At 50.5% G+C, this 26,495-nt stretch overlaps 10 protein-coding genes across 10 annotated transcripts; 6 read left to right on the forward strand and 4 right to left on the reverse strand.

Annotated features, from left to right (window-relative positions):
- Nucleotides 1-377: 377 nt before the first annotated feature.
- P170DRAFT_460796 (SDR family NAD(P)-dependent oxidoreductase) lies at nucleotides 378-1,440 on the reverse strand (the record flags this gene model as incomplete). The annotated part of the gene is made up of 2 exons (XM_024851969.1): nucleotides 648-1,440; nucleotides 378-589 (listed from the first exon to the last, which is right to left on the reverse strand). The coding sequence occupies exons 1-2, from the start codon at nucleotides 1,366-1,368 to the stop codon at nucleotides 378-380; spliced, it is 933 nt and encodes a 310-aa protein (XP_024710053.1). The 5' UTR covers nucleotides 1,369-1,440.
- A 792-nt stretch (nucleotides 1,441-2,232) lies between these two features.
- P170DRAFT_460797 (uncharacterized protein) lies at nucleotides 2,233-4,344 on the reverse strand (the record flags this gene model as incomplete). The annotated part of the gene is made up of 5 exons (XM_024851970.1): nucleotides 4,232-4,344; nucleotides 4,145-4,155; nucleotides 2,651-4,087; nucleotides 2,354-2,376; nucleotides 2,233-2,267 (listed from the first exon to the last, which is right to left on the reverse strand). Exons 3-5 carry the CDS (start codon nucleotides 3,931-3,933, stop codon nucleotides 2,233-2,235), a joined length of 1,341 nt encoding a protein of 446 aa, XP_024710054.1. The 5' UTR covers nucleotides 3,934-4,087; nucleotides 4,145-4,155; nucleotides 4,232-4,344.
- Nucleotides 4,345-4,918: 574 nt separating this feature from the next.
- Nucleotides 4,919-6,088, forward strand: P170DRAFT_421407 (uncharacterized protein; the record flags this gene model as incomplete). The annotated part of the gene is made up of 1 exon (XM_024847358.1): nucleotides 4,919-6,088. One exon carries the CDS (start codon nucleotides 4,919-4,921, stop codon nucleotides 6,086-6,088), a length of 1,170 nt encoding a protein of 389 aa, XP_024710055.1.
- A 116-nt stretch (nucleotides 6,089-6,204) lies between these two features.
- P170DRAFT_505451 (uncharacterized protein) lies at nucleotides 6,205-8,296 on the reverse strand (the record flags this gene model as incomplete). Its single annotated transcript, XM_024854290.1, has 6 exons — nucleotides 6,205-6,373; nucleotides 6,449-7,099; nucleotides 7,148-7,404; nucleotides 7,455-8,068; nucleotides 8,117-8,168; nucleotides 8,238-8,296. The coding sequence occupies 5 exons, from the start codon at nucleotides 8,294-8,296 to the stop codon at nucleotides 6,522-6,524; spliced, it is 1,560 nt and encodes a 519-aa protein (XP_024710056.1). The 3' UTR covers nucleotides 6,205-6,373; nucleotides 6,449-6,521.
- Nucleotides 8,297-10,038: 1,742 nt separating this feature from the next.
- P170DRAFT_452421 (DUF563 domain-containing protein) lies at nucleotides 10,039-11,585 on the forward strand (the record flags this gene model as incomplete). The annotated part of the gene is made up of 2 exons (XM_024851271.1): nucleotides 10,039-10,153; nucleotides 10,205-11,585. 2 exons carry the CDS (start codon nucleotides 10,039-10,041, stop codon nucleotides 11,491-11,493), a joined length of 1,404 nt encoding a protein of 467 aa, XP_024710057.1. The 3' UTR covers nucleotides 11,494-11,585.
- Nucleotides 11,586-12,054: 469 nt separating this feature from the next.
- On the forward strand, nucleotides 12,055-13,957 carry P170DRAFT_374128 (acid protease). The gene is made up of 3 exons (XM_024845270.1): nucleotides 12,055-12,348; nucleotides 12,421-13,155; nucleotides 13,229-13,957. Exons 1-3 carry the CDS (start codon nucleotides 12,146-12,148, stop codon nucleotides 13,899-13,901), a joined length of 1,611 nt encoding a protein of 536 aa, XP_024710058.1. The 5' UTR covers nucleotides 12,055-12,145; the 3' UTR covers nucleotides 13,902-13,957.
- Nucleotides 13,958-15,971: 2,014 nt separating this feature from the next.
- Nucleotides 15,972-20,255, forward strand: P170DRAFT_432352 (LEA domain protein). The gene has a single exon (XM_024848244.1). The coding sequence runs from the start codon at nucleotides 16,436-16,438 to the stop codon at nucleotides 20,111-20,113; it is 3,678 nt and encodes a 1,225-aa protein (XP_024710059.1). The 5' UTR covers nucleotides 15,972-16,435; the 3' UTR covers nucleotides 20,114-20,255.
- A 574-nt stretch (nucleotides 20,256-20,829) lies between these two features.
- On the forward strand, nucleotides 20,830-22,215 carry P170DRAFT_505455 (uncharacterized protein). The gene is made up of 2 exons (XM_024854291.1): nucleotides 20,830-21,311; nucleotides 21,430-22,215. The coding sequence occupies exons 1-2, from the start codon at nucleotides 20,924-20,926 to the stop codon at nucleotides 22,068-22,070; spliced, it is 1,029 nt and encodes a 342-aa protein (XP_024710060.1). The 5' UTR covers nucleotides 20,830-20,923; the 3' UTR covers nucleotides 22,071-22,215.
- Nucleotides 22,216-22,791: 576 nt separating this feature from the next.
- On the forward strand, nucleotides 22,792-23,308 carry P170DRAFT_470203 (RNAse III; the record flags this gene model as incomplete). Its single annotated transcript, XM_024852725.1, has 2 exons — nucleotides 22,792-23,002; nucleotides 23,070-23,308. The coding sequence occupies 2 exons, from the start codon at nucleotides 22,792-22,794 to the stop codon at nucleotides 23,306-23,308; spliced, it is 450 nt and encodes a 149-aa protein (XP_024710061.1).
- Nucleotides 23,309-24,153: 845 nt separating this feature from the next.
- P170DRAFT_432355 (uncharacterized protein) lies at nucleotides 24,154-24,904 on the reverse strand. The gene has a single exon (XM_024848245.1). The coding sequence runs from the start codon at nucleotides 24,817-24,819 to the stop codon at nucleotides 24,268-24,270; it is 552 nt and encodes a 183-aa protein (XP_024710062.1). The 5' UTR covers nucleotides 24,820-24,904; the 3' UTR covers nucleotides 24,154-24,267.
- Nucleotides 24,905-26,495: the final 1,591 nt, after the last annotated feature.

A 26,495-nucleotide genomic window follows, 5' to 3' on the forward strand; every position in this document is an offset into this window, starting at 1 on the left:
GTGCTTTCAACTAGTACTGCTTTTATCTGGGTAAGTAGGCTTTGTATCTTCACGGTCAATTAATTGCTGTTGGTTGTGGGAATGGCGTATAGCATTCTCATAATGCAGTTGGTTTGGTTTTTCTTCCGTGACTCAATCCAGTGATAAAAATAGAATCCCGATTGCCTCGCAAAATATATAATCTCCGACCACGTAGGCGCCCTTTGCTGCTGCAGGAACGGTTTGAAGCTCGTTAATCGGAGTAGATGGAAATGCGTCATGGCTATTTTTTATTTCTCTGTTTTATTATCCTTTATTTACTTAACTAATGCCTCGCTACAGGAAGGAATTATATACTTGTATTTGTAGTCCTGATAGCAACTGCAGAGTCCGATTGCCTACTCGACGCCTGGCAAAGGCTGGCCGGCCATATATCGCGGGAATCCCTGGTATCCAAGCCAGAGCTCACCAGTTCCCGGCGGGCCACCGACAATCTCCTTTTTGCGAGCCTTGAGCTCATCAACGTCCCAAGCCGCGAAGACGATCTTGTTTTTGAGAAATTCTGCTTCGGCCGAGGCGATCCACACAAGAAAGTCGGCAGGAAGAGACACTGCGCAAGAAAGTATTGTGAGCTACTTGCTCACAACACAGGATTGGCTAACACTTACTATCATCATAGAAAAATGGCAATTGGATCGACTCCGCCAGCTTAGCCGACATGGCCGTCTTGAGCAGCCCCGGATGCACATTGTGAAGACGCACCTGCGGGTTCTCGGTGGCGAACGACTGTAGGAGCTTGACGGCTGCCATCTTGCTGCTCACGTAGGCGCCCATCCCAGGGAAAGGGGGGAACAGGATGCCGGCTGTGGTCAGATTGATGAAGGTGATTGGCTTGTCCTCAGCTGTGCTGATGGTCTTGTTTGCTAGCACGACAGCCTGCGCCGTCACCAGTGTCCCGACTACGGTGGTCTTGTAGCCGTCTAGGAACGTGGCCGGATCTGCTTCCAGAAGGGGAACGACGGGAGCGAGGACGCCAGCACAGTGCACGAGGATGTCGATGCCACCGAGCTCGGTAGCGACCTTGTTCATGATATTTCGGACGGTCGAAACATCGCCTAGGTCGGCTTCGTGTGTTTGAATCGTCACATCTGGGTGGCTGGTGTTGATGATGCTGGCGGTTTCGGCTAGGGCGTCGGCGCGGCGACCTAGGAGGATGAGGGCTCGGGGGTCCGATGCAGCAAAGGACGAGGCGGTGGCTCGACCAATGCCACCTGATGCGCCGGTAATCAGCACAACCTTGTCTGAGGTGGAGAGGGCGGGCTGGCTTGGGTTGATGCCGGGGTAGGTGGCGGAGTGGGTGACTTTAGTATAAGAGGGCGGCGTTGCCATTATGTCGGGTTTGAATCTTTTGTCCCTGTAGGATTTGATTGCGGTGTATAGTACGGGGATGACCGTGTAAATAGTCAAACAAATTACATTTGAGAGTTGAAAGAGGAATTCAATAGAGAGAGAGGGGATATAAATACACCGCACTGTTAGAAGGATCCAGCCGATCATAAAAGTCAATTCCATTAGCCATCAGCAACAAGCATTAATGTGGGGCCTTTGTAGGCGGCAATCTAGATCTCAAGGCTACAGTCAGACGCTGGACTGTCTTCTACTGCGTAAGACATCCGTGTTGGTTGCTGTATGCTTGGGGTCCAAATTGTGGATCGGGCCAACAGACTAAACAAAATGGGCTACAAAATACGAGATTGATATGGAACAAAGGCCATGATTGCCTCAAATTCGCATATTTCCATACAATGGCAATTGGCTCCGGAGGATCTGCCCAGAATGAGCAGGGAAGGGCAAGCTAATCAGCGCTCCCACTGCGGATATCTGATGTTTAGCTCGCTACCAAACATGCCAGATACCAGTAGCAAAAGCTGGATGTGCACACACGCAGCTGGTCCTTTTTCTACTACTTTATCTTCTTCGACTGTTCTATCATTTTTGGCTTATTGTTTACATACAATGTAAAAGAGCTTTTAAGCCTTGAGGCTACTTACGTTATCGACACTCCGTCCGCCCGGTCATCAACCACAGCCGGCTGTTTGTCTCAGCGGTATTTTACTTTTCTTAACATTTATTATCGGAAATTTAAGAACAGATGTTCCTCATCCGTATATGAAATTGGCTACGTACACTTCAATACATTGATAATATCCCAGTTATTGTACAGCACTGGCGGCGGAGGCCACGACGTCCAATTCAGCGCTGCACAAAGGCCCCTTGGCCATTCCGTTCTATTGATTTGTATTTTAGTATATTTCTTGCCGACTATTATCGATTTGACGTTTTCTATACATATAGCATGGGACACATAGCTTACTCGTGTCCTGCTGTCCCATGTAGCTATTCAATTGTAACGCCGAGATAGAATGACATCACATGGTTTTGTTCAAAGCAGGATGTGCTTTTCTGGGGCGCCGGCGATATTGCACATGCTAGAGAGAAAGAAAAAAAGGCAAGCAAATAAGCCACATTAAAGCCCAGGATACTGTTAACTAATCCGACCTTGATGTCTTGGGAAACTTGATGCCTATACAGCTGGAAATGCCGAACATGTTAGCGCCACCATCGACGCAACCCTTCCGGCAAATGGCACGGTGCTGCATCAGTAGCTGACCGATCCATAATCAGTGCCTCGCACGCCTCGGCAACTTGGCCACTATCCCAGACCCCTTCTCTTCGCCCCAGTGAACGCAGCGTGGCAACGCTACGCAGACGAGTATCGCGGTCCTTGCAGGAAACGCAGATCAAGGCTAGCACGGGAACGATGTCACTACCAATCGCAAAGGTGCGATGTCTTTGTGACTCGCACATCGGAACAAGGGACTCAATCTTGGACAAGACTGATTCACAGCTGCCGACGCTGACTGGATCTTTGAATGTTGTCATTTCGGTTAAAAGTCCCCAGATACTTTGATCTAAAAGAAGCTTTGCAAACCCTGGTTGATGATTCTGTGGTTGCTGCTGGAGGTATTGATCGCTGGATTGCTGGAGGATCTTAAATCGCTGATTCCAGATGGATAATGCCTCTCGGGCTGACCTTAATGACAGGTATTCTTGCCGTGGAGACTCATTGGCTGTTATTAAAGAATGATCAGGAGCAGCCACTGCTGAGGCAAAAGAAATATTGTAGATAAGGTCAACCTGCCGTAGTGATTTCGAGGCTTCTTCATAACTTGCAAAAGGCTCGTACCGGCTGCCCATATCGGGGACAGGAAAGCCAGAGGCTAGATTTCCGAGTGCATTATTATTATTGAAAATCGCGCTGTCATGGCCCAGCTTGTAGAATACTATAAAGAGGGCGTTTTTAAGATCCGGCGCAGCTGATAGTGTGGCCCATGGTGCCGAGCGAGAGCTTAGTAGACTGCTTCCCGCTCGCAAGTGTCGCACAGACTCTGAATACCGACCTAGTAGGTTTTCGATACAGACGAAGATGACGCAGCACATCATAAGAACGTAGGCGTCCATATCGGAGGTGAAGCTCTGGGAAAAGGACTGAATATGCTCAATAGCAGCATTACATCTTTCAATAGCGGCAATCTCAGACCTTAGAATAAGATCTTTAGAGGTGTGGGAATTGCCGGGATCGCTGACTAGAAAATGCCAATGGGCAGCACCCAGCGCACAAATGGCGTACTTGAGCGGCGTTATACTATGCGCGAGAGGCATCGCATAGTAGTACCAAAAGTCCGTAGGGCCCGATCCCTCGGCCAAATGATTGATGACGAGGAGTTGGGCATGATGAAAAAAAACTGAATCGGGGTTGTTGGCAAATAAATTGTGGAGGATAGATTTTGGAACCGTTCCAACGCAAGATGATGGAGTTTGATGCGTGCCCGTCTGTGGCAATGCTTGTGCTGGTGGGTCCCTCCCCTTGGATATTCGTAGTAGATGAACCATATTGATCTGGGTATCACCACTTGGTTTCGGTTGCGTCTTCGGCTTAGGGCCAGGCTTTTTTCTAGGGGTTATCTTATAGCCGTCACATCTGTAACTGTCGTGCTGACATCGCTGACACGTTGGCTTGGTCTCATCACATTTCACATGGCGGGTTCTAGCACAATATTAGTGGGTCATCCGGCACTGTCCTGAGACTAGACCAGGTACCTACTTGCTAAATTACTACCAGCCAGTTAGTGATGTTGGGGTATAGTTATCAGGGTCTGTATCCACAACGCAGTCCCGCGGGATGACCTACCAAGTGACACATCCAGTTCTCACTCGCGGGGCCTTAGCCCGGGAAAGTTTGCTCTTTTTTGGCCCATGGTTTTGTGTCATCCTAACCTATAGTGCGATCTTCTACAGGTTGGCAACCGCTGAAGGCATTGTCGAATAGGTTGACAGGCAGGTGGAAGACGAATACCCGAATGAACGAAGAGGGCCGAGGCGGTTATGTAATGCATCGAGAACGGTTAGACTCTCGGGTGGACTCCGAGCAACGAGATACGCCCTCCGATTGGCCGTCTCGTAACATTTTATACTAGTTGCAGATCGGAGGAAATGCTCGGAGGGGCTCCACGTTTGATTGAGATGGGATGAAGAGTGAAGACTCCGTCAAGATCCCCACGTACTTTGGTTCTTGCTCTTCTGTTAATCAAAAATTCTTACGTGACTGCCAATAGGGGCATACTCCGATGCGGAGTCAGACAGTTACAGATAGTGTCGGCATGGATGTACGTCATGGCCTTAGTGCGCGATGTTTGGGGTATGGTGCGGAGTATCTAGGCATCACAGAAGAGAGAGGGATATAAAAGGGGCCTCCGGAAGCAGGACACTATCAGTCCATTCAGTCATTTATTCTCTTCTCCCTGCCTATATTTCCTCGTGCCCTTCATTCCAGTCATTCGCTTATATTTTCCTGGCTCTACATCACTCGTTAGCCAAAATGCAATTGTTGGCTCTAGCAGTCGCTCTCTTGGCTATGACTGTCTCGGCTAAAACGCCTGGTCAAGCGTCCAATTTCAACCTGTCTACCGCCGTGTATGAAAAGCACGGTTGCGGAACCGCCTGTCAAGCCAATCTGATGAAGGCTAGCGCCGAAGACCTGAAGGTTTTCGACACCCCATTCGACTTTGACTTCTACGATACGGCCAGCAACTTCTCATCCTCCGCCCCTGGAAGCCTTCTGAAGCTCAAGCCTCTGAACGGGACGGCTCTCGACATTCCCGGGGGCGTTTCAGTCTACAAGATCCAATACACCTCCCAAGACATCGACGGAAGCCCAGTCCCAGCCACAGGGTTCATTGCGATGCCCTTCGTTCGCCGCCAGAGGGACCCTTTCAAGCTGGTCGCTGCCGCCCGCAAGGCCTTCCCGCACGATCTGACCCATAAATGGGTGTCCATGGGCCACTCCCAGGGCGGTGGCGCCGTCTACAAGTTGTCCGAGCACAAGTTAGTTCAGGATGATTCTAGCGGTTACCTGGGCGGTGTTTCGCTGGCCCCAGTTGTCAAGCTCTACGATTCTATGATTTATAATACTCTTTCTTTCGGGGATGCCTCCTCCGAGGAAATGGAAGATTACAAAGTTTTCGGCGTTCTCGGCTCGATCGCGTTCGGTCTTCAGGCTCTCTTTCCCAACTACACCGCGCCGTTCATAGCTCCGCCTATGCGCCAGAGACTCGAGCTAGCCCAGATGGCTCAGTACTGTGATGTGGCGCTCTCTGAGACTGTGACTGGTTTATCCTTTGATGATCTCATCGGAAATATCACCGCGACCGACGTTGCGGCTCTCCAGAAGTTCCAGAAAATCAACAGCCCTGCACAGGGAGACAAGGCGTCGAAGCCACTGCTGCTGATCCAGCGTGAGAAGGATACCATTGTGTTCAAGTCATTGATTGATGATGCGTACAAGGACAGTTGCGATGCTGGGAACCGCGTTCGCCTTAGTGTCTATCCCGGACTGGATCATTCTGCGGCTGTCGGAGCGTCTGCTCCGGAATGGCTGTCATTTATCGGGGGACTATTTTCTTCGACGATCAATATGACTCATTGTGTGAACTCGACGATTACGCCATTCGATCAGGAGCATGCGGCATCTCCTCCTGATGATGTTTAGAATGTCCTCGAGCAGTGATGAGCTTCTCGAATGAATGGTCTATGCAGAACTCGAGGAATATCTACCGCATTTCTCTCGTTCTATTTGAATCACGGGAATCGTCTTCTTTTAGTTCTGTCATTTCCTCATGAAGTCAGCAGGGGACTGAAGCGTGGGAGGCCAAGTCATCTCTTTAACGGATAATTACAAAAGCCTCCCTGGTACGGCTAATGTTATGCAGGTTGCGGCCAGACATAGCGAATGCATGGTAAGGACATTGAGCCTTCTCCAGGACGATAGTTTACTCTAGTCAAGTCAATATATTATTTGCATAATAATTATTAAAACGGGTATCTTTACTTTCTAGATAGGATTACCTACTTGATTGATGAGAGCCACATAGGTCGCAGTCACTAATTGCTTGTATTCTGATCCATTGCCGTTACCAAGTCAGTCAAAACACTGCCGGCGGAGGCCACGACGCCGTATTCAGCGCCGAGAAAAAAGGCCCCTCGACGATCTGCTGCCACCAATCTGCATTCCAGTACGCATCTTCGGGAATATCATCGAGTTGAAATTCCCCAATCCCATTGCCACACGCAGGAGACAGATCACCCATGTCCTGCTGTGCCATATGGTCCTTCAACCACGACAACATGCTTCCCACATTCTTTCGGCTATTAGCCCATAGGTCGCCCCCGGTGGAAAGCGCTTCCATCCGGTTCAGGATTGCCACAGTGCTTGCGTAGACGCTTGCTTCAAGCTCATATGTTTTTGGACTTTCTTTGTTGGACAGCAAAAGGGCCTTGGAGAGGACTAAGAGCGCGTACCACGTGTACGTCTGGAACGGGAGCGGGAGGTGGACGACGCGGTCGGTGGGAATTTGGGGGAATGAGGCGATGAAGGCATGCGTTGAGTGGAGGAGGCTGTCAATTTTTTGCATTTGATCGAGGGTGAAGGTGGTGTTTTGATGATGGAGGATTTGGCCGAGAAGGAGGACGGGTTTGGCCTTTACTTCAAAGTAGTATGCCCCTATACTCGTAAGTAAGGACCATGGATTGATTGACTGGGCTGAAATACAGTTATCAATGAGCATCATATCATGTGGTACAGTATAGCTCTTGTCTGGTTCGCCCCGCCAGTTCTGTACGGCATCCCAATCAATCTCCCTGTTCGAGATGAAGACCGCATGGCGTTTCAAAGCCGGCGCGGAACCGTCTAAATAAGTCCTCAGAAGCCTATCAGTCGGATATTCCGGATTCTGAACCAGGTCTGCACAGCACTGGTCGATCCAATCCGTATATTTCATGGACAGCTGTGGGCGAAACAAAGACAATCTAACCCGATTAGTTGAGTCACGATTACATCAACAAGATGGATCACTCACGCCGAGCTGATATGGAAAACTCCCAGTAATGCCCGTTTCGCAGTCCCAGACTGATAGTCTCCGCTTCCACCATCCTTCCCCTTCACCTCAGCCACAATACTTCTCATCGTAAAGCCACTGATCTGATCAAGACCCAGATCCACCACCAGTGTAATCGCAAGTTGCAGACACAGATACATCTGAGTATGGACTGTCTGGTATCGATAATGGCACCAGCCCGTGTGCACCAGGAGACCGAGTAAAAGGTCCATGCTGCGCTCATCATTCATAACGATCCGAACGCTAATCTGTCGCTTTATCTCGGCATCCAGTTTCATCTGCAGCGAGGGGTCGTTTTCCATGCACGCCGCCATAATAGCCAGGAGCAGAAACGGAGACTGGCTCTGGAGCTGAGATGCAGTCGTTGTACCCGGGATGATAACGAACGGGAACTGGGGCATTTTCAGCGACCGGAATTTCTCCAACAGCGTATTAGCCTGGGCAATTGTAACAAGCCCGCCGGCGATGCAATCCCCATTTCTCTCTAGATTGATATCTAGATCCACAGCTCCGGGAGTTGCTGGTCCTGATCCTCCCGACGTAGTGGCAGTTGAGGATGCCCCGCTAAGGCTATTCTAAAAAACTGTTAAATATTGCTAACACGCATGGAATTAGCGTCCCACCTGAGCGAGCAGCCCATCAACCTTCTCTTGCAGTTGATCAATACGGCTCTTTCTGTACTCTCATCAGCTTTGTTCCAGTCTGTATGGAAGTAGCAGCAGCGTACGTTGGTTTTCGACGTACCGGCCGCTCCGGAAAGGCGCAGGCGTGGCCGAGTCGGGCGCAGCGCTGGCAGCAATCATCGTGCGGACCGGCAATGCATTTTACTTTCAGCTCGACGCAGCGGCGACAGGAGCGTTTGCGCGTGGAGGGCTTTTTTCCTGTCATGTTTGGTGTTGATGGGTTGTTACAGACGGAAAGGGGAGACGTCGGTCGCGCGGAAGCGGAGTCGGTAAGTCGGAGTCGGAGTCGGAGGTATTTCCTGTAGATTCACAACGATCTCCACTCAGTTGGATAGGGGGTTTTTTTTTTCTTTTTTTTTTTCTTTATATAAAGTGATTCTTTCTTTAGAATATCATTCAACGGTCAATTTTCTTGAGTTGTCTCGTGCTGAATTTCGGTGTCTACTCGAACGCAAATGTATATATTTCAGATCCTTGCCTTACAGCCCAAAATATAACCACTATATCACTAGATTCAAAATGTAATCGGGACTGACCTAATCTATAGATGAGAACCACTTCTATTAAGTTTACTATCTCAGCAAGAACACCACCGGCGAAAAGGAAACTGAGCAGGAATTATCCGAAATAGCGACAAACATTCTAGTTTACGCTATGTACAGGTCTCTAATCAAATCGTGACATTCTTCCACGTACAAAAATGATACAACCCGGTTGTATGGCTTCACGGTGGGGATATAATAGGTTCAACAGGCAGGAGGGGGACGCCCTCCAGGGATGACCGAGTCAAAACTCGTATTCCGCTGCAGGGTCGATGAAATGAATGGTTTCAGTTGTCAGCTAACTGACGTTGAAGAAGTCGAAGTTCAAAGGTGGGCTTCGCAGCGTAGAAATGTGCTAAAAGAATGATGAACCAACTGAAGAAGCTATGAGCGATACATATCGACGCTGGATCGACTGTATAAATTTAGAAATTTCCTCCAGCAATTTTGAACCCCCAGGGAATAACTGTACCGTCATAGCGAATAGAGATTCATCGTTATTGAGAAATATTATTTATATCATACTATGAAACAACTGCGTATCGGTTCAATAACATAGCCACCGGCAGGGTTCAAACCACAAAGCCACTAGCAGTATAATATTGTACAGGGATATTCCTCTTGGTGGCGGCGTAGTCACGGCCTAGTAAGGATTTGATAGGCAAAGACTGTGTCCCAGACTGCCAGGAATTTCCCCTCATTGTAGAAACCCAGTCGTGATAGTTAAGTCTATGGACGACTTTTCTAAAGAGCACTATGTCAGCATGGAGTGTTAAACCCACAGCCCTGTCTCTGTATATACTTCCTGACAATGTGTGTGTGAATGCTGGAATGTCATAGACCTAAAAGCTTTAACGCCAAGAAGATATACATTACGGATGTGCGCTACCTAAGCGCCGCCTTCGTTGTTATACCGCATACTCATGTTAATTAAATTTTCTTGGTGGACCCTAGCCATGTAGTCCTATAATCTCCTGCCGCAGTGTGCTGACAGGGTTAGTGTGGAATGTTTAGAGGAAATCCCCAACCCAGTGTGATCAGCTCAGGACATTTGCAGCAGCCCTGGCCCGACTTGGATAGACCCTGGCCGCCACGAATATTAGCGGCTCCACTAGGCCAAGCCTATGCTCAATGAGGACCGGTGTCCTGCCGCCGGCCAGGTCTCCGTTGTTCGTAGCGCTGGCTATTGCGAGGCCAAGAAGTTAGCACTCAGCCTTTTTGCTCCTGGCTAGCGTTAGCGGTAGTCCATTAAAATGATGTGCCATGAACCGCTGGGAATGATGTGCCAATCTACTCCTACGCGTACTCTTGTCTCCGAGGATGGCCTCATATCCATTCTCACACCGACGTCGAACCGCCTTAATCGGTGGCCTTTCTGCTGTCCTTCTGTGCGCTTTGTTCATCTTTTATCATCCAGAGCGAATTCACATCGGCAGTAACAACCCTTCTCCATCTGCGGAAACGCTGAACCTACCACCTACCCCAGACGAGGTGGATGATCTCAGTCTCCCAGAAGCCTACCTAACGCCCCCATCCGAGTCCCAGTTCTGCTCCGACAAATTTGGCACCCCATATCTCGAGAATCTGCGGGATGGAGCTGTAGAATACTGCAACTCAACCTCTCCATCATCTTTGGTGTGCTTCCACACCGCCATCACAAAAGACCACCGTCGCATTGATAGTTTTTGTTTCGGGGAAAACGCCGTCTTTGACCCTAAATCTCAAAGGTTCAACCTGGAATGCGACCTAGGGGAGCTCGAAAATCCTGGAACTTTGGATTCTATCCCCGAGTTTGGTCATTTCGAGCCATACTGGTATGAAACGGGGCCACAAACCATTCTGGATGGATGGGTGCAGCTGAAGAGCAGCCCGGGGGAGCGGTTACAACTGCCCTTGAATTACACAATATTGATCAAACGGGAAGGTTCGCGCAATATATGGCATAGCCTACTTGAAATTCTCAGCATGACTATGACACTGGATGTGCTCCAAATGACCTGGCGACCAGACCATACCCGACCCTTCTTCACTGGACTCGATGCGGATAACACGCAGGTCATCATCTTGGACGACAATGATGACGGACCATACTTTAAACTGTGGTCTATCTTCGCCAACAAGCCCACGCTGCGGTTGAAAGATTTGCCTGATAATCAGACCCTGCAAAATATTATTATTCCTCTGGCCGGCGGGAGCAACCCGTTTTGGCAGGGCGATTGGGAAGTTCTTCCTTGCAAAGAGTCGTCCCTACTACGCACCTTCACTCAACGTGTCCTTAACACCTTCGAATTAGGAGATTACAAGGGTCTGCAGAAAGACGATGTCATTATCACTTTCATCAATCGGGTAGAAAGCCGAAGACTGGTAGATCATGAGGATTATCTGGATCAAGTCCGAGCTACCTTTCCGCACATTAAAGTGCAGTCAGTCGACTTTGCCGCTATTCCATTCCACACTCAGTTGAAGATCATTCAAAGTACCACTGTCCTTGTGGGGGTGCATGGTGCCGGCCTCACGCATGGCATGTTCTTACCACCACGATCAGTCATGGTGGAGATCTTGCCCCCATCCTTGAACCACAAAGGGTTTCGCAATGTTGCCTCTCTGTTTGGACATTCCTATTTAAGTGCACATGGGTCCAAACCACCCAGTGTAAAGCGGGGCGACTGGCATGGAGAAGATGTTTATCTAACCAAAGAGAAGTTCATAGATCTTATGAGTGCTGCCGTCAGAATCATGTACAATTCAGGGCCCCGTGATTATGATGCAGTTTGATATGTTTCTATTTACAGCTTTTCTACTGTTTTGAAATCTGGATGCGGCCGTCTTGAACAGACGGTAACCTTGTACACTAGACTCTACCTATTATCGACTTTCTTTTTATTACCTTGAAGAAATTGCTGGTTTCTTTGATAGAAGACAACTTCTGTACAACTCCAGAATGAATGGAGTCCAACACTGCTGAAATTTATCCCGATCTGATTGGAGAATAGCGTTTCAGCCACAGTCTGAGCGGCTGATCGAAAGGGGGTAATAATTCCCATAGCAATTTCACTTCCAAGAATTATAATCTCCTTTTGGCCTATGGTTGGCGCCGTCTCTCCATGTAGCGTAGTAGCCACAAAGTATCTTTCAGGTTCCTCTTTGTTGCCGCAATCACTTGGCATCCGCTGTGTGCACTTCCTGGCTCATTAGTTGACCCATAACACATCATAGGGGATCTGAGCTACATGAGGCTACCTGGGAGAGTTTTCGTTTTGTTTATCGTCATTTACCCGGAGCCATGTTGACTCGGCGGATAGGTAAATGACACACCCCCTATTCTCTTTCGTGCCATGTAACGTTCGCTCTCTAGTTTAATTCCACACGTCCCCTCATATGGACTTCCAGAAGTGCATCACAAACCACGGCTTTTCTAGGTAAGAAGATGTCTGTAAGGCGGACGATCAATGCCACATTGATCCTGTTTGCACTTCTGGCTCAGGGTGCTCTATCCTCAAACGAAAGCCATTGCGTGCCTCACCCTATCGGAATAAAACTACAAAATGTTACACTTGGTGACAACACAGCTCGAGGGGTATCTCTAAGTCTGGGGACACCCAAGCAGCCTTTCGCCTTCCTCCCACAATGGTACGTTCCTTTCCCCGAACTTGACCATAACAATCCGGTTGTTTGAAGCCTTCAATTGATAGACCATGTTAGGCCCCTGAACAATACATTCGTTTACGGTACCAATGGACACTGCAGTGATTCCATGTCGGAGGCAGCTTGCAAAACCTTCCGTGGGGGTGCATACGACGAATCTACATCAACAACTCGCGACACAGCCTTGGACTCGCACATGGAAGAGGCTTCTCCTTATCCTGCCTTCTCCTGGGTGACAGATGATCTCATCCTCAACGACAATACGACGTTGGCGAAATTTCCCGTCGGAATAGCAAGAGACGACTGGGGTGCTCAGGGATACCAGCCTCAAGCGGCTTTTGGGCTGGGCAGGAACTCGACCATACTTAATGCACTTTACTCGGCTGGCCTCATTGCGTCACGATCATGGGCGATGTGGTGGGGAAGAACAGGCGCAAGTAAGACTACCCAGCAGGATGGGAGCTTTGTCTTCGGAGGCTATGACCGAGCAAGAGCTACCGGAGCGAACTACACGGATAAGCTGAACTATGCTAACCCTAAATGCCCTACCGGTATGCTCGTTACAATATCTGACATGGTGCTGAATTTTGCCAATGGAACAAATACCAGCCTGTTCAAGGGTGTACAATCGTCCGCGATGTCTGCTTGCATTGTTCCGGACTACCCCGTTCTGATGACACTACCGAGGGAGCCATGGTTTGAAACGTTCGAAATGTCGACAGCAAAATACACAGATGAGAGATCATTCGGCTTATACTACTATGGAATGCTATATGAGAACACATCCAAAGCGTACGTGTGATCTATGTGTCGACCTCGCCCTTACCCACGCCAAAGCCATACTGATCCAACCGCTTTTCCGTAGGTACACGGGCGACATAACGCTTTCACTTCTATCTGGCTTTTCCGTTCGTATACCGAATGATCAGCTCGTCGTTCCCGACGTCCATATTGACAAAAGCAGCGGAGCTCTCGTCGCAAACGGATCAACTCCCGAACTCGTTATCAATGCGTTGCAGCAGACCAATGCGGATGACTTGCCTCAGTTAGGACGCCAATTTCTCTCCAGCACATATCTCCTGCTCAATCAGGACACAAGCAGCTTTACTCTCTGGGAAGCGGCGAGTCAGGACGCTGATATGGACTTGGTTGCCGTTGACGAGGCAAACCGTCCACTGGACCAATTTTGCGATGTGACGAAAAGCAACGCAACGCAGTCTGTGGATTCAAGCAACAATGATCGCAGCCATCAAGACAATGGCCTGTCTGCCGGAGCGATTGCAGGTGGGGTGGTTGGATGCGTCGTCGGCGCTTCAATTATAGCAGGAAGTGCATTCATCTGGATGGCGCGGAAAAGAAAACACCGGAGTGGACCTAGGCCAGATGCGAGCTCCATGCATCATCAGTCGTCGGCGGTTACTTACACTACCGGTCCTTCAGATGAGCTTAATTCATACAATCCGAAGCCTGGTTTTCGGTATGAGCTTCCGGTGTCAAATCAGTCGACAACATCTTCCAGATTGCCGGAGTTACCGTGAAGCTGATGTACCTTCTTCCCTAATGAAGTATATATTTTGACCGTTTCCTGAAATTCTGCTCATGTCCGATGTTCGCAGTGATTATAGTAGTCTTAATCCCTTCGGGTATTCTGCTCCTTTACCTGAATACCTTTTTTGCCGCTTTTTTCTTGCTTCTTTTTACTTACTAGACCCCGTATGTGTGGGCTTACTACGCAGCAGAAATAGTTCGCTATCTCGGCAGTCATTAACCCAGACAAAAACAAGGAACCAACTACGGCAGCGAACAAGAGCAAGAGGAAAAAGAAAATTAAAAGGAAGAGAGAGAGACCACCCCTGAGCCTCGCAGAAGAATACCGACACTAACGCATGTCCGTCAAGATCCAAAGTCGAGACGCCGAGCATATCCGACCCCGACTGACGGGATCCACCTTCAGCGCATCCACGGTTCGCTTAATGAGGAATCAGGAACGAGACCGACCACTGCAGATGTCAGGTACGAGTGGAGACGAGGAGAGTGTCAACCAGGCACAGGCAATAGGATGGATGGCTGGGAGGTATTCCTTGGGTGTTGGGGTAGTCTTGTAACGGATGTTATGGAGGTTATGGAGACATGGACATATGGAGATGGCGGGCGCAATTATGGGAAATTCTATTTGGTCTAAATTTGAGTTGGAGATCTACAGAACGAGGGAGGATGATAATAATAATAGTAATGTACAAGAGTGTATTTGGTGAAATGGAATAGAAATCAAATAAATAGACAGAAAACACTGCCATAGTACTGTGTTAGAAATGAAGTAGCTACGAGACTAAGGAACAAAATCTCCGACCGTTAAGAATCTGACAGACGCATAGACCACGATCTATACTTAGACCAGCACAGCACTCCATGCATCCATGGAACAAACTAACACCATGTCTGCCAAATCCAGTCCGTCAAAGCATGGACTCCCCTGACCATGACCTCATGCCCACATCGTCGCCAATCACCATCCGCCATCACGATCAAGCCACGCCGAGCAGCCACGGAATGGCCGTCAATTGTGAGTCTTCCACGCGGCCTTCCCCACCGACGTCATGGACCGATTTCTGTCAGTGTCACCTCCGATCGACATGATATCAACGGGGTGGGGACTAGGGGAGCTGCGTATTCTCCGGTTGGACGGTGGCGGCGATGATCTCATTCGGCGTTGCGATCGATCGAGAATCCGGATTGTTGGTCCACCGAGTGGGGTGGCCTTTAGAGTGATGGATTAGGGGTTATGTTTAGTTTCGACAGACTATTGTTCATTGAAGCATTTCCCTTTACTGTATAGAGTGCATGTATGCAGAATTGACTGGAGCAGTCTATGGTGGTTGATTCTCAGTCCTTGACCATTCCAAACAATCGATCGAATTGATTCGCAGGAACACTGTTAATTCCACCAGCCCAAGCCAACCAATCAGACTGCCCTCCCGTCTCCAGATTTAATATAAATTAATTAATCCAAACCCAAACCCTCCAAGCTGGATTTAATGGCAGTAAATTAGCCCGACAGGCGACGCCTGACGCAATGATGACCGCGCTGACACGCCCAGCCCTACGTCCATCCCAGTTCTCCAGAGCCCAGTTCCTGGATGCCCCCAATTCCCATTCTCAAGTCCAGGCGTCTGCATTCTACCAGATAGGCATGTCGCTTGCCCATCAATCGCAAATTCTAGACTCTGCCCTGCGGATTCTTGCCCGGTTGCCATGTGGAGACTGTCTCCAAATGGCTGCATTTCCGGGGGGGAGTTGGCCAGTCAGGGAGCCAATTGTCCCCTTCTCCCCGAGTACCTGCTGGGTACGAGGAAGGAGGACAGAGTTCAAGAGGAGAGGTAGGGGTCTCCGGTCTCCCCATCCGACGTGGCTAGAGCTGAGTATGACGTGCCTGTATCACGCTATGCTGCGATCGAGACTCGATTGGCCGTGCGCGTCGTCGGCCTGCGTTAGAGGAGGGTTGATCATGACGTAGTGCGTTTATCTTGCTTTGTCTTTGGGCTGGAGGAGTGGGAGATATAAGGATGAGGATGGTTGGGGGTTGGACTTTCTTTTCTGTTTTGTTTGATATTCTATACTCAGATTGTTTAGTATTCGCTTTTGTCTATCCATTTTATCCTATCCTATCCTATTCTTTTTTATCCTGCCTTCTCTAAGCTGAGGATTATTCCTGTATACTATAGCACTTACTGTATATTTGTCGACCTATTGCCTCCCTATTGTCTATCTATACGATCTCACGACCGTCAAGATTAACGACCACTACACCAACCTCTACTACAGCTACTACGTCCACCACCAGCAAAACTGTCACCTGCATATCCATCATCACATCTATCCCTCGTCTCCGTCTACTCCTTCCAGACCTACGACGCCGATACCGAAACCCTCCACAACACCCAGTCAACACCCCCAACCACAAACCGAACAAACACCACCACCAGCATATCACCTGACTCCCACCTCACCACATCCAACAACCCCATCAACAACACAATCCTCCAAACCAACTCCATCATCCATTCCATCCAAAATGTCCTCCGGAACAGCCCGCAACCTCGGCTCCGGCTTCAGCCCCTCCCCAAAACGCACCCCCCGCAAGCTCAACGTCCCCGAGTCCACCCCCCTCAAGGAAAAAGACCCCGAGCCGCCCGCCACACCGTCACCCCATCGCGCCGGCTCCCAGTCACGGTCTCAGTCCCAGCTGGGCCTGAACCAAGGCGAGCAGCGCGACCTCACGTCCGCGTCGCCCGCCCCGGTCGAAGACACCCAGTCGCAGGCACAGTCCCAGGCTGCCTCGGCCTCCGGCTCTGTCGGCGGCCTGGGCGGCGCGATGTCGAGCATTGCGGGCGGGATCGCAGGGGGGTTGAAGAGCGCTGTGTCTGGTGTGAGTCGCGTCGGACGAGGCGCGACGGACACGGCGGGCGATACCGTGGGCCAGGTTGGTGAGACAGTGCAGCAGACACTTGATCTGTCGGCACTGAAAGGTCTCGAGGTCGGCCAGGAGGGCAATATTGCCGATTCCGCGGGCAATGTGCTCGGACGCATTGTGGAAGGCGATCCGGCCGATTTGGTCGGGTATGTGGTGAACGAGAATGGGGAGGTATTGGATCAAGACGGCGATTTGATCGGACGGGCGGAGGTCGTGCCGGACGCGGCGCAGAAGGTCGCAGGGGCCGTGGAGGACTCGGTCGCTGTGACGGAGCTGTCGGCGCTGAAGGGTAAGGTGGTGAATGATGAAGGACTGTTGAAGGGCGATGATGGCACAGTTATTGGGAAGGTGGTGGAGGGCGAGGCGAAGGATTTGGTGGGGTATGCGCCGAACGAGGAGGGCCAGATCCTCGATCAGGATGGGGATCTGGTCGGCAGGGTTGATGTCGTTGCGAAGGCGGCAGCGGATGACGTTGGCAGTGTTGTGCAGGAAGTTGGCGGCGTTGCCGATAACGCTGAGGCGAAGGCGTCTGGTGTTGGAAGCGCTGTTCCTTCCGGTGCTGGCGCGAAGAGTGGTGTTGATGAGGCTGCGGACGATGTTCAGAACTTGTCGGTTGAGGACAAGTCCAAGGCTGACGATGCCACGGTCACTGCTGATGAGTCGGTTTCGAACGTCGGCTCGAAGGTCGATGCTGGATCTAAGATCGAAGATGTCGGTTCCAAGGCTGATGATGCCTCGAAGGTCGGCTCAAAGGCCGACGAGGCAAGATCAAAGATCGATGAAACTGGCTCCAAGCTCGATGCTGGTTCCAAGATCGAGGAGACGGGCTCCAAGGTCGGCTCAAACGTCGACGAGACAGGCTCTAAGCTCGACGAAGCCGGATCCAAGATTGACGACACCGGCTCGAAGGTCGATGAAGCTGGCTCGAAGGCCGGGTCGAACATCGACGAGACTGGTTCTAAGCTGGATGAAGCTGGTTCCAAGATCGACGAGACCGGATCCAAGACCGATGAGGCTGCCTCGAAACTTGACGAAACTGGCTCCAAGGCCCCCGACGACGCGACCGAAGTATCCGGCGACTTTGAATCCACCAAAGAAGTCCAAGAGGGCGAAGAAGTCGAGCTGCCTCCCCTCTCCATCCTCGAGGGCCTTACCACCAACAAAAATGGCAACATCATCAGTCCGACGACCGGTAAGCCGATCGGTAAGGTGACTGAAGGCGACGTCAAGAAGCTCGCACGCAGCGGCGCCCAGCTGGACGCAAAGGGCCAGTTCTGGGACAACCGCGGCAACGTGCTAGGGAAGGCCGAGACACTCCCCACGCAGGAATACGAGGAAGAGGCGATCTTCGCGGGCCTGGAGGGCCTGCATGTCGTTGAGGACGGGTTCGTCGAAGACGACAATGGCAAGCGAGTCGGAAAGATCGTTCAAGGCGACGCGAAGAAGGTTCTCGGCCGCGCGGTCGATCAGGACGGAGAAGTCACCGATAGTCACGGCAATGTGATCGCGAAGGCCGAGTACTACGAGGAGCCGGAGGCGGAGGCAGAGCCCGAGCCCGAAGTTATCGATCTGTCGAGCTTGAACGGCCTTTCGCCGAACAAACTGGGTCTGGTCATCGGGCCGAAGGGCATCCCGATCGGTCGAGTTGTTGAAGGGAACCCTAAGGAGCTGGCGGGTAAGGAGATCGACGACGGGATTATCTATGATGGTCGCAAGCCTGTCGGTCGCGTGGAGCTGATCCCTGAGAACGAGCGCGAGAAGAAGGCCGAGGGACCGTTCGCGGGACTGGAGGGCCTGGTCGTTGATGACGAGGGCTTCGTGGTCGATGAGAATGGCAACCAGGTCGGCAAGATCACCGAAGGCGATATCAAGCAGCTGCGCGGCCGTAGCGTCGACGAGGACGGCGACGTGATCGACAAGTTCGGCAGCGTCAAGGGCCACGCTGAGCCATACTCGCCTCCTGAAGAGGAGCCTCAGCCGGAGGTCGACCTGTCCATTCTCGAAGGCAAGGTCGTCAACAAGGCCGGCAACGTGGTCGACGGGTCTGGCACTGTCTTCGGCCGTCTGGTTGAAGGCGACAAGCGCCTGGCCGGCCGCAAGGTGGACCGCTACGGCCAGATCTGGGGCGACAACGGCGAGGTGATCGGACGCGCGGAGCTCATCCCCGGCGCTGAAGAAGAGAAACCCGAAGGCTCGTTCTACGGCATCGAGAGCCCTGTTGTCGGCAAAGACGGCGTCGTGACGGACGCATCGGGCCGCATCATCGGGCGCGTGGTCGAAGGCGACGCCAAAAAGCTGGAGGGCCGCAAAGTCGACGAGGACGGCGACATCCTCGACAAGAACGGCAACAGCCTGGGCCGCGCCGAGCGCTGGGAACCCGAAGAGAAGAAGCGCACCGTGAACCCGATGTCCGGCCGCAAGGTCACCCGCGAGGGCGAAGTGCGCGACGCCGACGGCAACCTCATCGGCAAACTGACGTCCGGCAACCTGCCGACGCTCGTGGGCAAGGAGATCGACGACAACGGCTACGTCGTTGACAACGACGGCAACAAGATGGGCGAATGCACACTCATCGAGAACATCCCTGAGCCTGAGCCCGAGGAGCCGGAGCCAGAGCCTGAGCCCGAGCCCGAGCCCACGAAGGAAGAGCTCGAGGCGCAGAAGGACCGCGATCTGGCGAAGAAGATGAGCGCCATCATCGGCCAGACGCTGGACCGCGTGCGCCCCATTTGCAAGATGATCATGGACTATATCGAGAAGGCGAACCGCACGCCGCGCGAGGAGCTGGATGAGGAAGAGCTCGTCAAGAACGTGAAGCCCCTTCTCGAAGAGGGAGGTAGCATCCTGCAGGAATGCAATGGCGCCATCCGCGCGCTTGACCCCGATGGCCACATCGCTGCGACCGCTAAGGCGCGCGCGGCGTCGCATGAGGCATCGCCCGAGGAATACGCCCTCGCGGACCAGATCAAGGAACTGACCGACACTGTCGTGCACACGATCGAGACGGGCAAGCGCCTCATCGCGGACATGCCCCATGCTAAGAAGGAACTCAATCCCTTGTGGGCGCTTCTCGGCGAGCCCTTGTTCCAGATCATCGCGGCCGTGGGTCTGCTTCTGACTGGTGTCTTGGGTCTGGTTGGTCGTCTTCTGGAAGGTCTCGGACTGGGTCCCTTGGTGCACGGCTTGCTCGGTGGACTGGGTCTTGATAAGTTGCTGAGTGGTCTCGGATTGACATCGTTGACCGATGCGTTGGGAATCACCGGGAAGAAGAAGAAATAAGCTGGGAGAATGATATGATGGAAAATGGAGGCTATGTTTATGGTTTTGATTATGGTTTTGATATCCTTCAATTCTCGGTATTGCTTAATTTGCCTAATTTGTGTATGATAGCAAGATTCAATCTACTTACATATTGTTCAAGTATTTCGGGTCTGGACATGGAGTTACCTTGAGGGAAGTGTGTTCCACCATAACTTCCGATAGTGATACAGTGCTCGTTGATGATCGCACCACTTACGAGCACTTCGTCTTTGGCTTCTTTGCCTTCATATATCCCATTCCCTTTTTATTGATTTTCAAAGAACAAAGCCTAATTAATGACCAGGGCAAAAGAGAAAATGCTTAATACAAGCAAAAAACATACAACAGCCGGGATTCGCTGGTGGTCACCCACCCAACTACTAACCGGCCGGCGTGAGGCTTAAGTACGGCTGAGCGGACGGGAAGCCCTGTTCTCCTCACCCTGTGGTCGTATGTACCTAACTTCACCTCAACGTGGGTTATATAGTTGGAAGTTCAAATGAGCTGGGCAAGTTGACCACCTCGAGAATGTAATCTTCCGCTGACCAGTAGACAATGATGGATTGTCCCGGCAACCTAGGCTGCAGAAGGTCACATGGTGTCCTGCAGTAAGTAGTTCTTATGGAAGCCTTGTCAAAGGCACCGTGAAGTTAAAAATGGTGCCATGCCCGCGTGTTGGATCTTGCGTGCAAATCCCCTACTGAGCAACCTTGATAGCCCGACTACCTCCGCCTCGTCTCGCACGCCAAACCTTTTTTTCGTTCTCATTTAGTCGAGCCCTAGGACAAGATGCCCTGGTCCGCACAGATATGTCCATTCTGTCATAAGCGATATGCCAACAAAACAGCGCTTAAAAATCACCTGTCGGAGTACACTGGCAGATGGCGTCTCCCAGCCGATGGGCACCACGATGTCTTGCAGATTAAAAAGGTTATTCGCCGCCTCTATCCTTCTTTCTACGACAAGGATGAAGATCGCAAATACAGATGCTGGACATGTTCCAAGATAATCCCGTCTCGCCGACGGTTTACTGAGCATGTTGTTTATCGGAGCCACTGTGGATTTGACCCGGAATCATGGGAGGGAAGTCGCAGCCTCCGCAAATGGTCGCTCCCTTTCGATGAGGACACTGTTCTTCTTCGTGAAGACCCATTCCCGTTTCTTCATCTCCCTCCAGGTACGTAGTCAGCTTTTCCTGCTTTTCACCTTTGTTTTGGCGGGCAGGGTGTTATTCACTGCCATTATATATATCTTGGATGGGGCATTTGACTAACCTGAGATCATGGCTTGCATAGAGTTGCGATTCATCGTCTACAGATTTATTTTCTGCTTCGAGGAAGTGAGCTTTGGCAAAGAGCTGCGTCGCACATCAGTTGAACTCCACAGAAATGGGCTCTGGTTGCAACATAATCCCGACAACAACCCACTGGCCATCATGTCCGTAAGTCATCAGATTTACGACGAAGCCCGACGGACATATTACGCTGAAAACAGGTTCTCATTCGAATCGTTCGACAACCTTCCTGTATTTTTGGTCGGAATCGGAGTGGAAAACGCCATGCTCCTGCGTTCAGTGAGTTGCAAGGACAGATCCGGCCAGTCCCAAGACTGCACAGGTCATATTCAATCCTGTCTAAGACAGGCAGCCAGGACGGGAGATGTCTCAACCCGGGACCTACACATCCATCCTGTCGAGGACCTGTATCTGGATCTTGCGAACCAAGAGGCATTGAGACCTAGTTTCTTGCCCTTCTACTGGAGTGACAATCGTCGCCTGCTGCGTCCGGAAGTTACGCCCGTCAATATTTACCCGAATCGAATGCGTTTCATTCTTAGCGCCACCATTCGACAAAATGGCAACGACGGAGCAAAAGCCCATCGAACATATATCGCTGGGTTTGAATTAAACGTGCAGAGGAAGCAGGGAGGCTCTTAGGCGATAAGGGCAGCAAACTAGGAACGTATGCTCATGTAATCACCATCTTGTCGGTGGACGCTTCAAGGTGCCAGCCAGTTCAGTGCAGCCAGTGTAAGTAGAAGCCTGTTAGTTAAGCGCCTCTAGTCGAGACATTGGTAAGAATACATTTGGAATTCTTTGGTTCCTCAGCATGAGTCAGATTTCAGATATCCTTTTTGCCGACCTCTCGCTCTCACAAACCGAACTAGCATTAAATCCCACGTTCTGCCAAAATCACAACCAGGTAACTTGGCCGCCTCGTTGGCTTACGCCAAAGGCTATCACATACCATAGTAGTGTTATTGAAAAGCTATTTAAGGTGATAATGGTCTACGAGCCAAAGATTGCTCATAGACAAAACTCGCTTTCATGATCCTGATATATCGATCATTTCCATACTATAGATAACCAACAAACAAGGAGTTAGCTTTATAGTAATGGGAATAAAAGGACATTGTTGTGGTGCTCCAGTTTCTACTTGATCTTTCGTGTGTGGTGGAAATTCGCCTTGACCTATTAAGAGGCACCACGTGCCTTGTCATGTGCTATAAGACCCCGGATCCTCAGCCCCGCCCTTTTCCCCCACCAACCTCCCTGAATCCTTCATCTCCCCTAAAATACGAAGAGGTCCTTTCCTTTCCAACTACTTGAACGGTATCTTCTCATCCATCCGCCTTTACAAACTCCGTTGCAGTCAATCATGTTTCATCCTACTTCTCTTGAAGATGGAAAGCTGGCAAAGGCTGAGGAAATCATCTCTTATCGATTTGCGAACCGGCTTGGGCTTCGACGAGCCTTACAGCTAGCAGACAGCATCCACCAGAATGGGAACAAGGACCTAGCTCTGCTTGGTGATACTGTCATCAGGTTGATTCTTGTCAAGGAGGGCCTTCGTCGCGATGCGACACGTGGTAAGTGATGAAATGTGACTGGCGTGGTATATTACCCAACACTAATGAGCTTATCTGGTTCGCTTAGGCCAGATAAACAACGTCGTATCGGAGAAATTGTCCAACGCCTATCTTGCGCAGCGAGGATTCTTCAAAGGCCTCGCGGAATGTGTATTTGCCAATCGATCCCAAGGGAACACAGTCTACCCGGGCCCTATGGCCTCTACCGTAGAGGCTATCGTTGGGGCTGTCTTCAATGATAGTGGGGAGAAGATGACGGTTGTCCAAGGAGTCATGGAGGCTTTGGGCATTTCTTGGCCTGAGTGATCTCTTCATCGCAGGTAACGTTCTTACCCCCCCCCCCCCCCCCCCCCCCCTTTGAAGCAAGTAAAGTTCAGAGCGACTGCTCGTGTTAATAGGACTCTAGTTACTCACCGTGAGGGCCTACGGATACTCCTCTGCTGTGGCCAGTCGGTGGGACTATAAGGCGCGGAAGTCGATTTCGAAGCATGGTGATGTATCATCCACCTGCTTTGAAATGGGCTATCGCGCTTTGTGGTGTCACCCACTCGTCCCAGCACAGGAGCTTCCATATGCCCTCACGGGGATGAAGTAGGCTTCTCCAAGCTACGACGCCGTTTCTCATTATAGTTGGCTTGGATTGAACCGACGAGGATACCCATTCGCTGATAGAAACTCAGGCTGTCATTACCTGAAAGGTGACCCAGCAGACCATGTCTTCATCAACTGCAGACTATGGCAATTTCCTGGCTCCATGTCCCAGTCTCTCATCAACTGAAGGGACAGACGCTCATTAGATAGTTGAATAAAATGTCGAAACAATCATTCTCTCGGCCTGTGGAGCGTTCAAATGCACCAAGTTCAATGGAAACAATAATACATTAGATTTGGCATCAGTGCGGATTCTGGCAGTAGGAGGCCAACTCGGGACCATCCGCCGTGGTTTTCTATCAGCTCCACTAGGAAGTCTACAGTCCGAATGAGAAGATTTTCTATCAGCAATGCCATTGGCAACATAAGCCACTAGTGTTGGTGCAAGTCTTGCGTACAGATAATCCTCATGGTATAAATATATTGATTTTCATGTCTACCTTCTCGAGACAGTTGTCTCGCAAGAGAGCCCTCAGGATTAAGAACAGATCATATAAGTAGTAGAGTAACGTCCAACTGCGTAGGTCTGTCTAATGTAATATTAGGAAAGCTCTTGGGAACCCCTATCGTCTACCGACAAATCGCCTATACCAATACAAGAACACCACATTCAATCACAGCATAAAAGCCCCAACAGCAAACACCACACCACCAAGCAAACCCTCAGCGGGCCCAATCAAGACTGCCGCATTCGAAGTCTCAGTTGCCGTCGCCGTCGCCGTCGCCGTCTGCGATCCCGCCGTAGAACGAGCCCCCGAACGCGTCGAACTCGAGGCAGTGGCCGTAGCCTCACTGCTCGATCCATCGGTCGGAGTAGCCTCCGCTTTACTCAAGGCGGAGGAGACCCGCGCCGAGTAGTCGCTGGCCGTGAACCGCACCGTCGCGTAGCATGAATTGATGTCTTTTTCCGTCGTCCAGTCCATATTTGAGTCGGAGGTCGTGGTAGCCGTCTCGTATAGAAGCGCCGAGTTGGTGAGGGCTTCTTTGTAGAACCGCATATCCTGGACGCAGCAGTAGGCGCCTTGTTCGTCGACGACCATCCCGCCGGGACAGCAGCGTTCTTGCTTGAATTGGTTTGGAAGCCAGCCTGTGGGGCAGTTGTATTCTGTGGCGGAGGCAGAGATGGACAGGATGCTGGCTAGGAGGAGGGGTTTGAGGAGGGTCATTTTGAGTAGTTGTGGTGGTGGCCGTGGTGGTCGTGAAGCAAAGGGAAAAATTGGTCTTTTTCAACAGTCGTTCGGGGTGGTGGTTCTTGCCCCTTAATCCGGATAATTTGACTTGATTTTTGGCTGTACCTGGACACTAGGACATAAGGCTACTAGTGGATGGAACCCCAGGCTTTTTTGGCCCCTTCGCTTGGCTGGTTACACCGTAGGGAGATTAGTGCATTCCCACTCTCGTCGGGGATTGCCGACATGTCTCCACTCTAGAGAACAAGTGCTGATCTGGAGTCAGCATTGACCATTGTTGATTCATGTATTGAGTGGCAGATTTAAGAACGTTTCTGGTCCTGAACTATGAGGAAATGTATGTATTTTCTTAAAAAATATTCGATAGAATCCACGTGCCAGGGAGACAGGAAAGAAACATACGCGATAGACTGTATCATTTGTGTCTACCCCGATATTCGCTGCTCTTCCAGCTACCAGTTCCACTGTTCCGATTCTCAGGGAATTTATGACGGCCAGGAAAATCTAACGCATTTCTTGAGACTTTCTTCTATGTATCCAGGATGAGCTGAGGGGAGAAAAGCCGCAGTCACATGCCCTACTCATAGAAGGGACTGTCAAGCTGTTATAAGCTGATTACACAGACGTGCGCCTTGCGAGAGAATTGACTTGTCCTTGAGGACGATGCTCATGAATATTGTTAGATAAAAAGGCCTGTTCTATTCGGGTAAAAGAATATAATAATACATTTTTTAAGGAACCCAGAGTAACCTTAGTATTGAATATAAAGGGTATTATGAGAACTGGCATTTAACCAGCTAGCGTTTTTCGTCTAGGTAGCAAGACGTAACTTCTAACACTTCTGAGTATTAGAGGCTGTATATTCGAAAACTGCCTCTCATCCAACTTTTGCTTTAGCAGTATTGTTTATCTAGCCGAGTTCTAGCACCATGCCTTCCAAGTGTTGGAGACCCCAACTAGTCACCGCGCCCGCAATATTGCCATTCATTCCCATTCCTGTGTGATCACTTGAATCTGGACGCCTTAAGCGTTGTATTTATATGCTTGTATTATTTTCTCGGTGCGGAGATATACTTCTCTTTCGTTTTTCTGTGATATCATTCTAATAAATGCAGGCAAAGACGAAACAAGACCATTGATCCCGGTAAATCGAATCGCTGCGGATTCTCCAGCTAAAAAAAGACAAAAAAGAAAAAAGAAAGACCGAGCAGAAAGCCGAAGACACCCAGCCCAGTAATATGTAGACTAAAAGCCGGAGGCTTGACGAGTTTAACTTCTACTTCCGTCTTTCTTCTACCACCCTAACTTCTTCCAATACTGCCCCTTCTCAATAATAAGCAAGATCTATTTATTAACAACAATACAGCCGCTCAACATGACCGAGAGCCTTGGACTGGAGACCAGGAGGATCGAAAGGTTTTGGCATCGTGAGTGAAGACAGAAACGAGCGTATATTGCCTGTGATGGGCCGTTTGACGGATAATGATGCGATGTACATAGGTTATGGGGCGGCGAGGGAACTGCACCATTTCGATCAGACGCTTTGAATTAACTGTCAGCTCCTTGGCTGTGAGGGGGAAGGGTCTGGTGCTCCATTTTGCTCGGGTTGTTTTTGTTCTCTTGTTTTGTTGCCTATGCTGATCCCCAAGTTT

Source organism: Aspergillus steynii, assembly GCF_002849105.1.
Source record: "Aspergillus steynii IBT 23096 chromosome Unknown P170scaffold_1, whole genome shotgun sequence".
NCBI classification, from domain to species: Eukaryota; Fungi; Ascomycota; class Eurotiomycetes; order Eurotiales; family Aspergillaceae; genus Aspergillus; species Aspergillus steynii.